Source organism: Schistocerca cancellata, chromosome 9, assembly GCF_023864275.1.
Source record: "Schistocerca cancellata isolate TAMUIC-IGC-003103 chromosome 9, iqSchCanc2.1, whole genome shotgun sequence".
Classification (NCBI taxonomy): domain Eukaryota; kingdom Metazoa; phylum Arthropoda; class Insecta; order Orthoptera; family Acrididae; genus Schistocerca; species Schistocerca cancellata.
In genome coordinates this window covers 379,577,920-379,593,099 of record NC_064634.1, presented here as the reverse complement: position 1 = coordinate 379,593,099, position 15,180 = coordinate 379,577,920, and the positions used below count along the sequence as shown (strand labels likewise).

The 15,180-nt window shown below is 39.1% G+C and overlaps 1 protein-coding gene across 1 annotated transcript in view; it reads left to right on the top strand.

The window, feature by feature from the left end:
* The first annotated feature begins 584 nt into the window (after positions 1-584).
* Positions 585-15,180, top strand: part of LOC126100527 (mitochondrial import inner membrane translocase subunit Tim9) — a 44,031-nt gene continuing 29,435 nt past the window's right edge. The window contains exons 1-3 of the mRNA XM_049911142.1: positions 585-741; positions 937-1,006; positions 12,665-12,760. Coding sequence (XP_049767099.1) covers positions 950-1,006; positions 12,665-12,760 — 153 coding nt within the window. The 5' untranslated portion in view covers positions 585-741; positions 937-949. The remainder of the gene's footprint in view (positions 742-936; positions 1,007-12,664; positions 12,761-15,180) is intronic.

Sequence of the window (15,180 nt, the reverse complement as noted above, 5' to 3'; positions counted from 1 at the left end):
CTTTCTTTCCACGAACAATACGAGACTGGAATAGAAGGGAGAACCGATAGACGTACTCAAAGTACTCTCCACCACACACCGTCAGGTGGCTTGCGGAGTATGGATGTAGATGTAGATTTTGTTTTCATCTGACATGAGAGCTGCATATGAACCAAAAACAGAAAAAAAGCAAACTCATGATAAGTAAACACGGGTTACGTGGAGAACACAGGATTGGTGACTAACGCAGCCACCCACTACAACTCTGACAGGTATGGGCATGTGCAAACCTTGCAGTTCGGGAGGGCTAGAAAAATTTATCCGGGCAGATTCTGGTTGATTCTTACTACTTTTTGCTAACAACTACCAGCCAGCCTCCAAGTAGCCAGAAACGCTTTTTAAACGTGACGTTAGCTCTGCGCATACCCGTGAGCCCACTGGCAGCTGCTTAAACGCACATATTATAATTGCTGGTAAGCGATACATCATTTCAGAGTCGGGTCTTTGGAGTAAGAATTCTGACTGCACGTTTGGAAACATTTAGACCCGCTGGTATGTGTGGGATGGATGTGCAAGTTTTCATTCTCTATTCATATGCATCTTTACGAACTGGAGTCCCTACAGTACGGTTATATCGATAGTACGCTGACTTCTCGATAACTAAAGCCAGGCAGTTGTTTACTATGAACATGTAGTTCAACTTTGGTCGAAGTGAGTGTACCGGCGTTCAAATTTCAAGAAGTAGAAATTAGCAGACGACAGGTTAGTAGCGATCTTGGATCTCTTTATCGAGTTGTCTTAAAGAGAAGAAAAATTCATAAATAGTGTTGTTTATACCGTATCGTTTAACGAGTATAAACAACGCTGTTGATAACCAATGATGTAAGCACTGTGTTGTTTATTACTTGGTAGTTTCTCCTTACTAAGCGAGTAATTCTTATGTTTTAATCGAAACAGTACGCGTCAAACAATGGCAACAAGCAATTCATTGGCTGCTGATTCTGTCACCGCTGACCAGGTGAAATCGGTGAGTACTAATAGAGAATTATGATTCTTGTGTGAATAATTTTGGAGCGTGCAAGGTATTGCGACGCACGTTTGTTACTTTACATTTTTCGTAAATGAAACCAAAGTTTAATAACAGACATACAAATACGATGCAGTATGTGAATTATACACCAAAATGATCCAAAATAAATTTCAAAAAAATGCAGAGGCAAAAAATTGTTTTGTAAATTTCTCTATTTTATAACACTGGCTTTGGTGGCAGTCATGCAACTTATTTAATGTTTTTCAAATAAGAATACACGCAGTTGTGTGTGACATCTGACCATGACTCATCATGAATGGGCCTACCATGTTACTATATTCTAAACCATAAAATATGTGTATCACTGAGGTAAGACAAAAGAAATTGGAAGTTTTGTTGCAATCTAGTGATCTGCAACAGTGGTTAATGCACTTCAATCGCACATGAAGGAGTAAGGTACATATCCTTGCTTGGCCATTCTGATTTAGCTTTTCCATGGTTTCTTTAAGTGAAGGTGAATGTGGAGATAATTCTTTAAAAGAGATGTGATCGCTTTTCTCCACTGTCCTGTACTGGTCTGAGGATCTGCTGCTTCTCTCTAATCATCTTGTTGTCAGCTGGAGATTAAACTGTATTGTTCCTCCAGCCTTCCTTCATGTTAAGTTGCTTTAACACATGGATTATCATCCATACATGTCTTTGCATCACAGTTTCTTGAGAAACATTATACCAATCAACTTAGCAGTGGACTGGGACAGTCTCTATTAAACAGTAGCAAATAATCACCATTAATCTTGTCATTAATGTGCTTATGTTATTGAGAAAGTGCATTTGATGTATCCTGAACTGAAACACTATACATACATATCACATTATCTTTGTAAGATAAAAGAAAAGACTTGTTTCCCTTAGAGTTACAAAGCCATAGGGAAGTTACATGAACAAGTTTGATGTGAGCAGCATTACCATGACTCAAAACTGGCAAGGATCACCTGTGCCAGATAACTACCATGGTACATCATGAGTTGCATTGGAAAAATGATAGAGTGCGTGGTTAATAGCTGTGTAATCTGGATCTTGGGAACATAAACATAACCAGCTGCTTCCAATGTGGATTTAGAAGGCTCATATCCTCTCTAGACTATCTAGCATTTCTAAATGCAACTGTATGAAACTCTTACCTGTACAAGCATTTAATAGTGAATATTCTGTTACATTCACCGAGCTTCCAACTCTACGTTGAGCATCCATGTTTTGCCTAAGTTGCGTGACTGCGGTTGTTCTCATAACATCCTCATTTAGTGAGTCCCTTTATTGAAAATCACTATTTCACTGCTTTTTTGGGTATCAGCTCTCAAGCAAATTCCCCTAGCAAAATAGTGTGTCTCGTGAGAGTGCCACATTGTTTTCTTTATTAATTTATTTATCACCTGTATTATCACATTCATTATATTGGACTTGTCAAAGTACAAAACAGTGTAAAATATTATATATTTACATCATGTACAAAATTTTATCATTCATGTCAACACATCTTTATAGCAAAAACATTACTCTACTTAATTAGAGTATAAAATTATACATATACATGAAGGTAGAGTAAAAGCTAGCAAAACGCTTCGGTTGATTTTATTAAAACTATTAAATACCAGTAGGCCTACTTTACTTAAATAGGCATAGGGTCATTCCATGTCAGTTCAACCAGGGGCTCCAGGTCGCATAGTCTCAGATTTGACTGACGTTCAGTATACTAATTCTACCAGGTGTGGAACACTCATGTACAAAGTATTAGTTTCCCCTGCCAATTAGTTCCAGAATTGTTGTTGTTGTTGTGGTCTTCAGTCCTGAGACTGGTTTGATGCAGCTCTCCATGCTACCCTATCCTGTGCAAGCTTCTTCATCTCCCAGTACTTACTGCAACCTGCATCCTTCTGAATCTGCTTAGTGTATTCATCTCTTGGTCTCCCTCTACGATTTTTACCCTCCACGCTGCCCTCCAATACTAAACTGGTGATCCCTTGATGCCTCATAACATGTCCTACCAACCGATCCCTTCTTCTAGTCAAGTTGTGCCACAAACTTCTCTTCTCCCCAATCCTATTCAATACTTCCTCATTAGTTATGTGATCTAACCATCTAATCTTCAGCATTCTTCTCTAGCACCACGTTTCGAAAGCTTCTATTCTCTTCTTCCCCAAACTATTTACCGTCCATGTTTCACTTCCATACATTGCTACACTCCATACAAATACTTTCAGAAACGACTTCCTGACACTTAAACCTATACTCGATGTTAACAAATTTCTCTTCTTCAGAAATGCTTTCCTTGCCATTGCCAGTCTACATTTTATATCCTCTTTACGTTGACCATCATCAGTTATTTTGCTCCCCAAATAGCAAAACTCCTTTACTACTTTAAGTGTCTCATTTCCTAATCTAATTCCGTCAGCATCACCCGACTTAATTCAACTACATTCCATTATCCTTGTTTTGCTTTTGTTGATGTTCATCTTATATCCTCCTTTCAAGACACTATCCATTCCGTTCAACTGCTCTTCCAAGTCCTTTGCTGTGTCTGACAGAATTACAATGTCATCGGCGAATGTCAAAGTTTTTATTTCTTCTCCATGGATTTTAATACCTACTACGAATTTTTCTTTTGTTTCCTTCACTTCTTGCTCAATATAGAGATTGAATAACATCAGGGAGAGGCTACAACCCTGTCTCACTCCCTTCCCAACCACTGCTTCCCTTTCATGTCCCTCAACTCTTATAACTGCCATCTGGTTTCTGTACAAATTGTAAATAGCTTTTTGCTCCCTGTATTTTACCCCTGCCACCTTCAGAATTTGAAAGAGAGTATTCCAGTCAACATTGTCAAAAGCTTTCTCTCAGTCTACAAATGCTAGGAACGTAGGTTTGCCTTTCCTTAATCTAGCTTCTAAGATAAGTCGTAGGGTCAGTATTGCCTCACGTGTTCCGATATTTCTACAGAATCCAAACTGATCTTCCCCGAGGTCGGCTTCTACCAGTTTTTCCTTTCGTCTGTATGGAATTCGTGTTAGTATTTTGCAGCTGTGGCTTATTAAACTGATAGTTCGGTAATTTTCACATCTGTCAACACCTGCTTTCTTTGGGATTGGAATTATTATATTCTTCTTGAAGTCTGAGGGTATTTCGCCTGTCTCATACATTTTGCTCACCAGATGGTAGAGTTTTGTCAGGACTGGCTCTCCCAAGGCCGTCAGTAGTTCTAATGGAATGTTGTCTACTCCCGGGGCCTTGTTTCCTCTCAGGTCTTTCAGTGCTCTGTCAAACTCTTCACACAGTATCGTATCTCCCATTTCATCTTCATCTACATCTTCTTCCATTTCCATAATATTGTCCTCAAGTACATGGCCAATGTATAGACCCTCTATATACTCCTTCCACCTTTCTGCTCTCCCCTCTTTGCTTAGAACTGGGTTTCCATCTGAGCTCTTGATATTCATACAAGTGTCTCTCTTTTCTCCAAAGGTCTCTTTAATTTTCCTGTAGGCTGTATTTATCTCATCTCTAGTGAGATAAGCCTCCACATCCTTACATTTGTCCTCTAGCCATGCCTGCTTAGCCATTTTGCGCTTCCTGTCGATCTCATTTTTGAGACGTTTGTAATTTTTTTTGCCTGCTTCATTTACTGCATTTTTATATTTTCTCCTTTCATCAATTAAACTCAATATTTCTTCTGTTACCCAAGGATTTCTACTAGCCCTCGTCTTTTTACCTACTTGATCCTCTGCTGCCTTCACTACTTCATCCCTCAGAGCTACCCATTCGTCTTCTACTGTATTTCTTTCCCCCATTCCTGCCAATTGTTCTCCTATTCTCTCCCTGAAACTCTGTACAACCTCTGGTTTAGTCAGTTTATTCAGGTCCCATCTCCTTAAATTCCCACCTTTTTGCAATTTCTTCAGTTTTAATCTACAGTTCATAACCAATAGATTGTGGTCAGAGTCCACATCTGCCCCTGGAAATGTCTTACAATTTAAAACCTGGTTCCTAAATCTCTGTCTTACCATTATATAATCTATCTGAAACCTTTTAGTATCTCCAGGATTCTTCCATGTACACAACCTTCTTTTATGATTCTTGAACCAAGTGTTAGCTATGATTAAGTTATGCTCCCAATCCATATTCACCTACTATGTTTCCTTGTCTCCCTTTTCCTACTGTTGAGTTCCAGTCACCCATGACTATTAAATTTTCATTTCCCTTCACTATCTGAATAATCCTTGTATTTCATCATACATTTCTTCAATTTCTTCGTCATCTGCAGAGCTAGTTGGCATATAAACTTGTACTACTGTGGTAGGCTGGGCTTCATATCTATCTTGGCCACAATAATGCATTCACTATGCTGTTTGTAGTAGCTTACCCGCATTCCTATTTTCCTATTCATTATTAAACCTACTCCTGCGTTACCCCTTATTTGATTTTGTGTAACCCTGTAGTCACCTGACCAGAAGTCTTGTTCCTCCTGCCACCGAACTTCACTAATTCCCACTACATCTGACTTTAACCTACCCATTTCCCTTTTTAAATTTTCTAACCTACTACCCGATTAAGGAATCTGACATTCCACGCTCCGATCCGTAGAACGCCAGTTTTCTTTCTCCTGATAACGACATCCTCTTGAGTAGTCCCCGCCCGGAGATCCGAATGGGTACTATTTTACCTTCGGAATGTTTTACCCAAGAGGACGCCATCATCATTTAACCATACAGTAAAGCTGCATGCCCTCGGGAAAAATTACGGCCGTAGTTTCCCCTTGCTTTCAGCCGTTCGCAGTACCAGCACAGCAAGGCCGTTTTGGTTAGTGTTACAAGGCCAGATCAGTCAATCATCCAGACTGTTGCCCCTGCAACTGCTGAAAAGGCTGCTGCCCCTCTTCAGGAACCACACGTTTGTCTGGCCTCTCAACAGATACCCCTCCGTTGTAGTTGCACCTACGGTACGGCTATCTGTATCGCTGAGGCACGCAAGCCTCCCCACCAACGGCAAGGTCCATGGTTCATGGGGGGGAGTTCCAGAATTATGACTTGTGAAAGAAGGTGGCGTGACCCAGAAATTGCAACCCGCATCTGGTAATCTGTCTTCAGACCCAACTTCAGGTCTTAATAACTTTGGAACCATTCCACACAGTCCAGCGAAATTTTTACAACCCAGTAACATCCATTTAGAGAACACACTCCATGAATCAAAACACCAACAACATATTTATGAGGGAAAATAAGAAATTCCAAAATGTGATGGAAAAAGTAATACGTTAAAGGTACATATTGCAGTGCCCCCTATGCCAAATGTAATTCACTCAAAAAGGGGTATAGGCTACATTTTTTTTTGTGGTAAGCTTAGTGTGGCCTAAACACACACAGAACTCATCATGCCCATATCAGTCACAAAAACATGCACACGAAAATACAAAAATTTGAAAAATGACCTGAAAAACATGGATTTTTGAAGTATGGTAGCACAAAAGGGACAAGTGGTATCCAAGCCAAATTTCACACACTGCATAAGTAGACCATAATGATATCTCAAAATGTCGGCATGTTATTGCAAGACATTTGTGTACAATGGAAGTTGACAGATGTATTTAGTGATGTGGCCATTGTTCCACAACACAATTTTGTAAAAACTGTTCGTAAACTGTTCTGCCTCTTCTTATCCTCTCCCATAACTGTTTAATCACTAAGTAACAACATATAGACAGATTAACACAACCTATCATTAATGTTTACTGCACCTTAACTGCTAAATACCAGTCAATTGTGCTTCGAACATAAGTTCTTACACACTTTAGCTACTGTACTGTGTATATTGACTGGCAAATTGTACTGTCTTCCTGACACTGTGGTAGGAACTGGAACTGTCATAAGAATATGTTCAAAAGGAATCCAACACCTGTCTGCCAAACGTGGCCAATGAAATGATCTTGCTGGTCCTGCTGGTGGCATGAAGTTCACAAATACATCACCTTCTGCTTCACAGCACTCTGCAACACATCCTAAGTACCATTTGTCATCATAAAAAGCAATAACATAGCAACCTGTTTGTATGTTGCTGCTTTTGCTTCTGAATCCTGTGTCAGACACACTGTGAAGACACATGTTATGCATGAACCTATAGTTATAACTGGACAGTCTGCTCATCTGCACATTGTCAGTGTCCGCTGGTGAGAACTGATGATGGCTCCTTGTGCCTGCAACAGTTTTAACGTGTTCTAGTCTGCTTTTTAGCAACTCTTCTACTGATTTCACCTCATCTTTCAAAACATAGAATGATTGTATGCCAGAGATATTTTTCTGTACCCAGGTAAATAATTGAAGAGGTGTTAGAATGTGACATTCTGTAGGGTGCTGCAGACCAGATCGTGATGCCATGCAGTTAATGGTAGCACCAATACCATCACATACATTTTTACCATGACTTCTTGCGAAAAAAATTCCATTCTGTGTGAATTTGAAAATTGTGCATAAATTTTTGAGATTTTTACAGTTTTTGTACTGACTAGCTGCCCCATCACTGAAGTATTTCACAAAATGTATGTGAGGCAGCTTGTTTTTCACATATGCTGTTATGAAAATATAATGTTAGCAAAGGACTAAGACTAGATTGTTGCTAAGTGCCGACCCTCTTTAAAATGTTTTTGAACAATGTACAAAAATTTTAAAATGAAGTGCAAAAATATGGGAATTAGAACAGGTGATGACACCCTGTTCTTCCTAAATTTCACTGACGATCAGGTCATTTTAGAGGAGGATCTATATTATGTTGCACCCCAGCAAGAAAAGTGACAAAGTTGGAAAAACGACAATTTTTAGTTTGGCGATGAAAAATGTGTGTGAAGCACCCCGACATGCACAAAACATGTAATGGAATTTACTCGCAATAATACTTACTGGAAATATAAGGGAAGCTTGTACTATAACAGTATAAGTAATTCTTTAACTTGAGTTTTATCGAGTATCACATTGAGTTGTCACAGTTCTTGCCAGTGTGCAGTTTGTTAAGAAAGGTTTAAGAATAATATGAGCAGTAGGGTATGAAAATAGACTTCATAAAGGCTGAATACCTGGTTGTTGGAAGTATAGGAAAGGAGGTTTTATGGGTGATGTATCTATAGTAAAATGTAGAAGATCACATAAACAGTCAGGGACAATCGTTTAGAACAAGGGTAGAAGCAATGAGCAAATGAAGCACACCATAGGAAAGGAAAAAATGACAATTAAGCAGCTGCACTCCATTATTGGAATAAAAATACATAAACAATGTGAAAGTTAGGATATACAAAAGTATAGTTGAGAGCATTGCACTGTATGGTGCTGAACTGTGGGAACTCTCCAGCATCAATGAGATGAAATTAAAGGCGAATGAAATGGAATTTTGGAGATGAAATTGTAAAGTATCAAGAAGAGAGAAAATAAGAAATGAAGTGCTATGAAGACAGACAGCAGTTACAAAAGATATCATACACACAATTGAAAACAAATACCTAGCACTGGACGAACAATTTAAATGAATCCAGTGGAAAGATGGGCTTCTAAAATATGGCACTGGAGACTTCCATGACACAGAAAAAGAGGAAGACCCCAGCTACATTGGAACAATCGAGTGAGGTGTATGGTGCAGGACAGAGCCATGTAAGAATAGGAATGGCAAGGTAGGAGGAGGAGGAAACTTGGATGCAAGATGCTGCATGCTATAGAAAACTTGCAGAATGAAGATTTTTCGTCTATATGTGAAATTCAGCTGCTGGCTTCAGATTTATCATTTACAATGACTTACTGTCATTCAACACTGTAGACTTTTTTGAGACAAATGAACTGAAAAACTGGATATACACTTGGGCAAAGATTTTATATGAAAACACATCAGGAAGTTATGAGTTGCTGGTGGTGGCAATCATGTGTATGTTTGTGAGGTGTACTTGTATGTGTGAATGAATGGTTGTGTGTTTCCTTTTCTGATGATGGCTTTGGCTGTAAGCTAATGGGTAAGTAGCAATCTATTTTTTCCTTATATTGTTGTAAGCCACAAACTAGCCCGTTATGCACAATTCTGCCAGTAGCCAAAGTGAAATATCTGTAAAAGGAACAATGCAAGTAGGAGACTAGACAAAAGAGTCACACATGTGATCAAATCCAGTTAGATGCTAATTTTACAGAGACAAAAGCAAAGTGACAAGCTTATGGTAGGAGGTAGATGTCTTCCAAAGTTTCTGCCCATCTCCAGCAGCAGCAGCAGCAGCAGCAGTGACACTTTCAGTATCAAGGACATGCTTGTAGCACTGAAGAAGTTCCCATCTCTTCCCATGTGCCCTCTGAAATCTCTGACTGCAGCCTGGACAATAGACTCAATTTTTAATTTACTATCAGTTTTTCATCTCCTTACAATGATAAATATTAGAGAGAGAGAGAGACCAGATAATAAAGGAATCTTTCAACATTTGTGTATTCTTTTTTTTTTTTTTTCAATCAGTAAAACAAGCAGGTATTTGATTATATGACTGCTACGCAATTAGTGGAAACAGTCACGTGCATTAAATATCTGGAAATAGGTGTACAGAGATATTTATTAAAATGAATGACCAGGTAAAACTAATTGTAGAAAAGGCAGATGCCAGACAGATTAATTTTGAAGAATCATCAGAAAATGTAGTCTATTCACAAAGGACATATCTTTTAAAAAAACTGTTGTTCACCCCATACGTGAGTAGTGATCCTCAGTCTAGGACCATTACCAGATAAGGTGGACAGAGGAAATATATAAGATTCAAAGAGCAGCGCATTTTATCAAGAGTTAACTTAGTAGCCTCAAAAGTGTCTAAGAGATGCTCATTAGAGTGCCTGTTAAATGTCACTTCTAAAAGGCTTTGCTAATTTATCTTGGGATTCTCTCTGATTTTGTTCCCATTCCATGTAAAAGCTGTGCAAAATGTGGGCTGAGTAGGATAAGGGAAAAAGGTGTCATCATCATCATCAATTAAGTTTGCAGTGGGCATAGATGGTTCACTGAGATTGGGCAGTGTATTAATGGAATTTTGTCACCTGGTCTATGGTCGTGTCCAGATAAGCTGTCATGCAGACGAACGGCTGCTCAAAACATGCTCTGTGCCATGGACACAGGCCAGTCTGACCAATTCTGTGCTTTGGGGGACATTCACATGAGTTTCGATAGGGTCTATGGTAGTAATTAAGACACCATGGCAGATTTGGACTATGATCATTATTGGATTGGATTGTTCGGGGAAGGAGACCAGACAGCGAGGTCATCAGTCTCATCGGATTAGGAAAGGACGGGGAAGGAAGTCGGCCGTGCCCTTTCAAAGGAACCATCCCGGCGTTTGCCTGAAGTGATTTAGGGAAATCACGGAAAACCTAAATCAGGATGGCCAGACGCGGGATTGAACCGTCGTCCTCCCGCATGCGAGTTGATCATTATTGGAGACCATGTGCATCTCTTAATGCTTGATGTGTTCCCCAGCTACAGTGGCATCTCCAAGCTGGAGAACTGTGTGTGTCACAGAAGCAGAATGCTGCTACAGTATTTTGAGTAGCATGGCATTGAACTTAAATTGATATCTTGGCTACCAAATTCGCTTAATGTGAATGTGATTGAATACATTTTGAGTACTTAAGCTAGACTGACAAACTGCTGGGGTGGATTCCTGATTTAAAGTGGAGGAGAAAAGGTCCTGTGATCATGTATCTAGAAATGGACGATGTGTGTGCAAGAGATGTTCAAAGTGGCCTCCATGGGATTGCAGGTGATAGGGATAGCAGTAGGTGTCATGCAGGATACATGTAATTGTACTTTGGCTTGCAATATGTGGCAGGCCACTTACCTGGAGCTTGTACTAGGATTCGTCTAAATATCTTGTAGAACCTGGTCCTACAAATGTGGTGTATGCACAGTCCTTTGCCTCTCTGCATGTTCATCTGTCTGAAAGGACCACTGAGCACACACATGCCCAAAAAGGGCTTGAAATGTTGTGTGATGTGGTTGGTGTCTGTGAGGGTACTTGTTCTGGTAAAGCAGAGTTCCCTCTCGACCATTTCCTTTTCCTTGTCTGTACACAAACACCATCTCGACTTGTTCCCAAGATGAATACCCAACTGTTTTGCTACTTATTGTAATCCATGGCACATGCTCAGATGAGCTGTCATTCATCAGCACTATCTACTGTAGCAGTAATGCATTTCCATACATATGTTCATAGGACCTATTTTCCTTCATTTCCAGTCATGAATTCGCCCTGCAGTTTGTCAGTTTTATTAAGTTCACCCTGTATACATCAAAACATTATTCTGTCCTTCTATGAAACCAAAGGACCATATTTGAATAATTTCAGTCTTTTTTCAAAACTTGAAAAATATCATGTTAATTGTTATCTCTCTCATGAGATTTTTGAAAAACTGAAAAATTAATTATGGTGCATGGCTCTTATTCTATCACCTTGGCTTTCTTTGATTGTAATTTGTCTTCTGAATCAGAAATCAAAGTGGTCATTGCAGTGAATCATGCTTCCAACAAAAATATTGAAAACCTTAAATAGGAATTGATCAAATCCCAGAAATTATCAGTAATCTGACTGAACTGCTTGTTTCTCATAAAATAAGTATATTGTATCAGGGTTAACTTGTGTTCTTTAAGACAGAGCCACCACAATGGAATGAAAATAGAGATTTCATTAATACTTTACACCTAGTTATTAAACTGAAAGTTGTAAAGTTTCCGCTAGGTAAGGTTGCAAACTCATGGACTACTACAAATAATTTACATAAAATGTAGCATATGCCTCAGGTTGTGATAATTTTCCAGGGAATAAAAACAAAAAACTTTATCTAAGAATAAGAATTTTTAAAGAAAAATGTGTTTGCATCACAAATGTTGTAAATAGTAGCTTTGGTAGTTGTATAGTACAGCAGTATGAACAATTAAGTTGAAATGTATTGGCTAGCCATCTATTTCTAAATAATATTTTTATACAAAAAGTAAATTATATTTTATATGATTTTCTTTTGTTTTTTCTTAATATAGAGACAGAGGAGCACACTTTCCCTATTCCTATTGAGCCTAAGTTACATGCATCTTTCCTATTTTATTCTGTGTTCTTATATGTAACTGAACTGGGGCATAGCACGCAGGTAACAATCAAATTTGGAAAGTAGTAGCCACCCTAATGCTCATCCAGACCAGTGGCGGATGTTATAAAAGAGGTGTTATGCATCACTATGTATTTTACTGTTAAAATTTCAAGAGCATATGTTGCTAGAAGAATTTAAAATACACACACACACATACACATAGTCAAGGTAAAATTATATAGATTAGAGATCATGCAATGACTTTTGTTCCCATACACAGTTAGCAACTGGAACAAAAAAGAGGTAATGACAATGGTACATGAAGTACTCTGTGCCACACACACTGTAAGTTGGCTTGTGGAGTATTTTATGTAAAGAAATGAGTTATAAACCTGTATAAATTTTTAGTAGCGACTATGTTTAAAGACTATTGCTTTAGTGCATTTACTAATACACCATAAATAAATGCAGCATACTGATGTTTACTGTTGTAATAATACTAATAACTGTGATTGTTATTTTCTAGTTCAGGGACTTCCTGCTGTCTTACAACAAGCTGTCAGAGATGTGTTTCATGGCATGTGCTTGGGACTTCACAACTCGAAAAGTTAAGAATCAAGAAGTAAGTCATATGTTAGTATTTGTTTGAGATAATAAGACAACAAAACAAGCAAATCATAGGGAATGTGTGAAAATAGTTCCATGTCAATGTGTATACTCCACTAGTCATTTTACAGTCCATAGCAGAGGGTATTTTGTGTCATTACTAATTATTATCTAACTTACAAATGAAGTGTATAAAAAAATGAGTATCAGTAGCCTTGCATTTGCACCATAATCTTTCGTCTTCTTTACTACATATTTCATTTATTCATTAAATTTTATATTGTTTTTTAGTATTTCCCCTTGGTATATGTATAACTGTACACTGATAAGCCAAAACATAATGACCGCTGTCCACCACGATGCAGGATGCAGACATGACACGGTATCAAAAGTACTTAAGTGGAGAAAACATGAGCAAGGGATCACCCTAGCGAAGGTATGGGCTGCAAATGAGAAATTCATTGAGATAAGCTACTTTGACAAAGGGCAGATTATTATTACGCAGAGCCTGTGAACGAGTATCTCGAAAAGAGGGAAGCGGATCAAATGTTCATGTGCTACTGTTGTGAGCATCTACGGAAAGAGGTGGGCGGACAGTGAAACTACCACAAGACACTAAATGGTTGGATGTCCATGACTTGTCACAGAATGTGGGGTTCAGAGGCTTGTCTGCTCTGTTAAGTAGAATAGATGGTGATCTGTGGCATCTCTACCAAAAGAGAACAGTGCTGGTGCACGCACAAGTGTTTTGGAGCATACCATTCATCATACGTTGCTGAACGTGGAGCTCTGTAGCATACCACTCCTACATGTTCACATTTTGATGCAGCGACATTGTCAGTTACGATTACAGGACTCTACCGTTTACCAATGGAAATGTGTCGGCTCTTTGAGTGAACCACGTTTTTGCTACACTAGGCTGACAGTGTTTTCCACAAATGCAGTCATTGAGGCGAATGGCATCTCGAAACATGCAGCGCACCAGATGCCAGCTGGTGGGTGCAATATTATGCTATGAGTGACATTCTCCTGCACTTGCTTAGATCCTGTTGTATTAATTGAAGACAGCTGCAAACCACGTGCACCCCATCGTGCTTGATGTATTTCTCGACAATCATGTCATCTGGAAGCAGGATAGTTGTCTGCGTCTCAGAGCCAGAACCATGCATTATAGTGAACTCATGTTGATGTCTCCATGACCAAATTCACCTGATGTAAATCCTATGGAACCCATCTGGGTCACTATCAGGTGCCATCACTGGCTGTGCAAATCAGTGGCCAGTTATTTATGCGAATTACATGAGCTGTGCATAGATATCTAATGCCACATACCTCCACAAACCTACGAATAAACTGTTGGATCCCTGATAAGCAGAATCAATAATGTACTTAGTTCTAAGATGGACAAACAAGGTCTTAATGAGGTGGTCGTAATTTTTTGGCTCATTGATGTATACAAAGACAATAATTTTACTGTGCCTTTAATGCCACATACCTCCACAAACCTACCAATAAACTGTTGGATCCATGATAAGCAGAATAAGTAATGTACTTAGTTCAAAGATGGACAAACAATGTCTTAATGAGGTAGTCATAATTTTTTGGCTCATCGGTCTATACACAGACAATAATTTTACTGTGCATTTATGGTACATGTCTGTCATAGGGGGGTTTAATAGTGTTACTTCTTAATGCTTCTGTACCATTTCTAAACACTTCTGAATTGGGGGTGGGCTGTGTGTGTCACAGAGAGCAGCGGTCTTGGTTTGCCTGCCTTGATAGGCACAAACCTCTGCATGCCAATGAGGTGGATTGCTGTTGAACCAAAACAGTTTAGAGCACTGGCCACAGCCATACATTAAGATATTGCAGGGCCTGTGTTGATCAGAAGTACAATGCAATGTTCATTCGGACATGCGTACATGGCCAAAGGAACAGGCACTGCAGCAACTGCTGCCATTATGAAATACGTAAAATGTATTCATAATTGTGAGTATGGACAACCATCAGATGTATAGTGGAATGATGACAATGAAAATTTGTGCCAGACTGGGACTTGAACCCAGATTTCCTTCTTATTGCGAGTGTTCACCGTATCATTAGGTTATCCGAGCATGCTTCACGGCCAGACCCAAACTTCCATATATCGTCAGTCGTGTGTCTACAACATGCACTCGTATATCCATTATGTATATTTCTGTACATGGGAGACAGTTTAACTTAAAGTTCCTTGCCCAGTGTCACTTGACTATTAAAAAAGGTCACTGAAGGTGGAAATGCTGTTCAAAAGCATGCCGGTGGTTGTAGCTGTTCCACCACACCACAAGATGATCGATACGTAGCCCTAATAGTGAGAAGGTACCGACATTCCACTCCCAGGCAGATCACTGTGGACATTGCAACTGCAACCAGTACATGTTTGTTTGCCAGAACCAT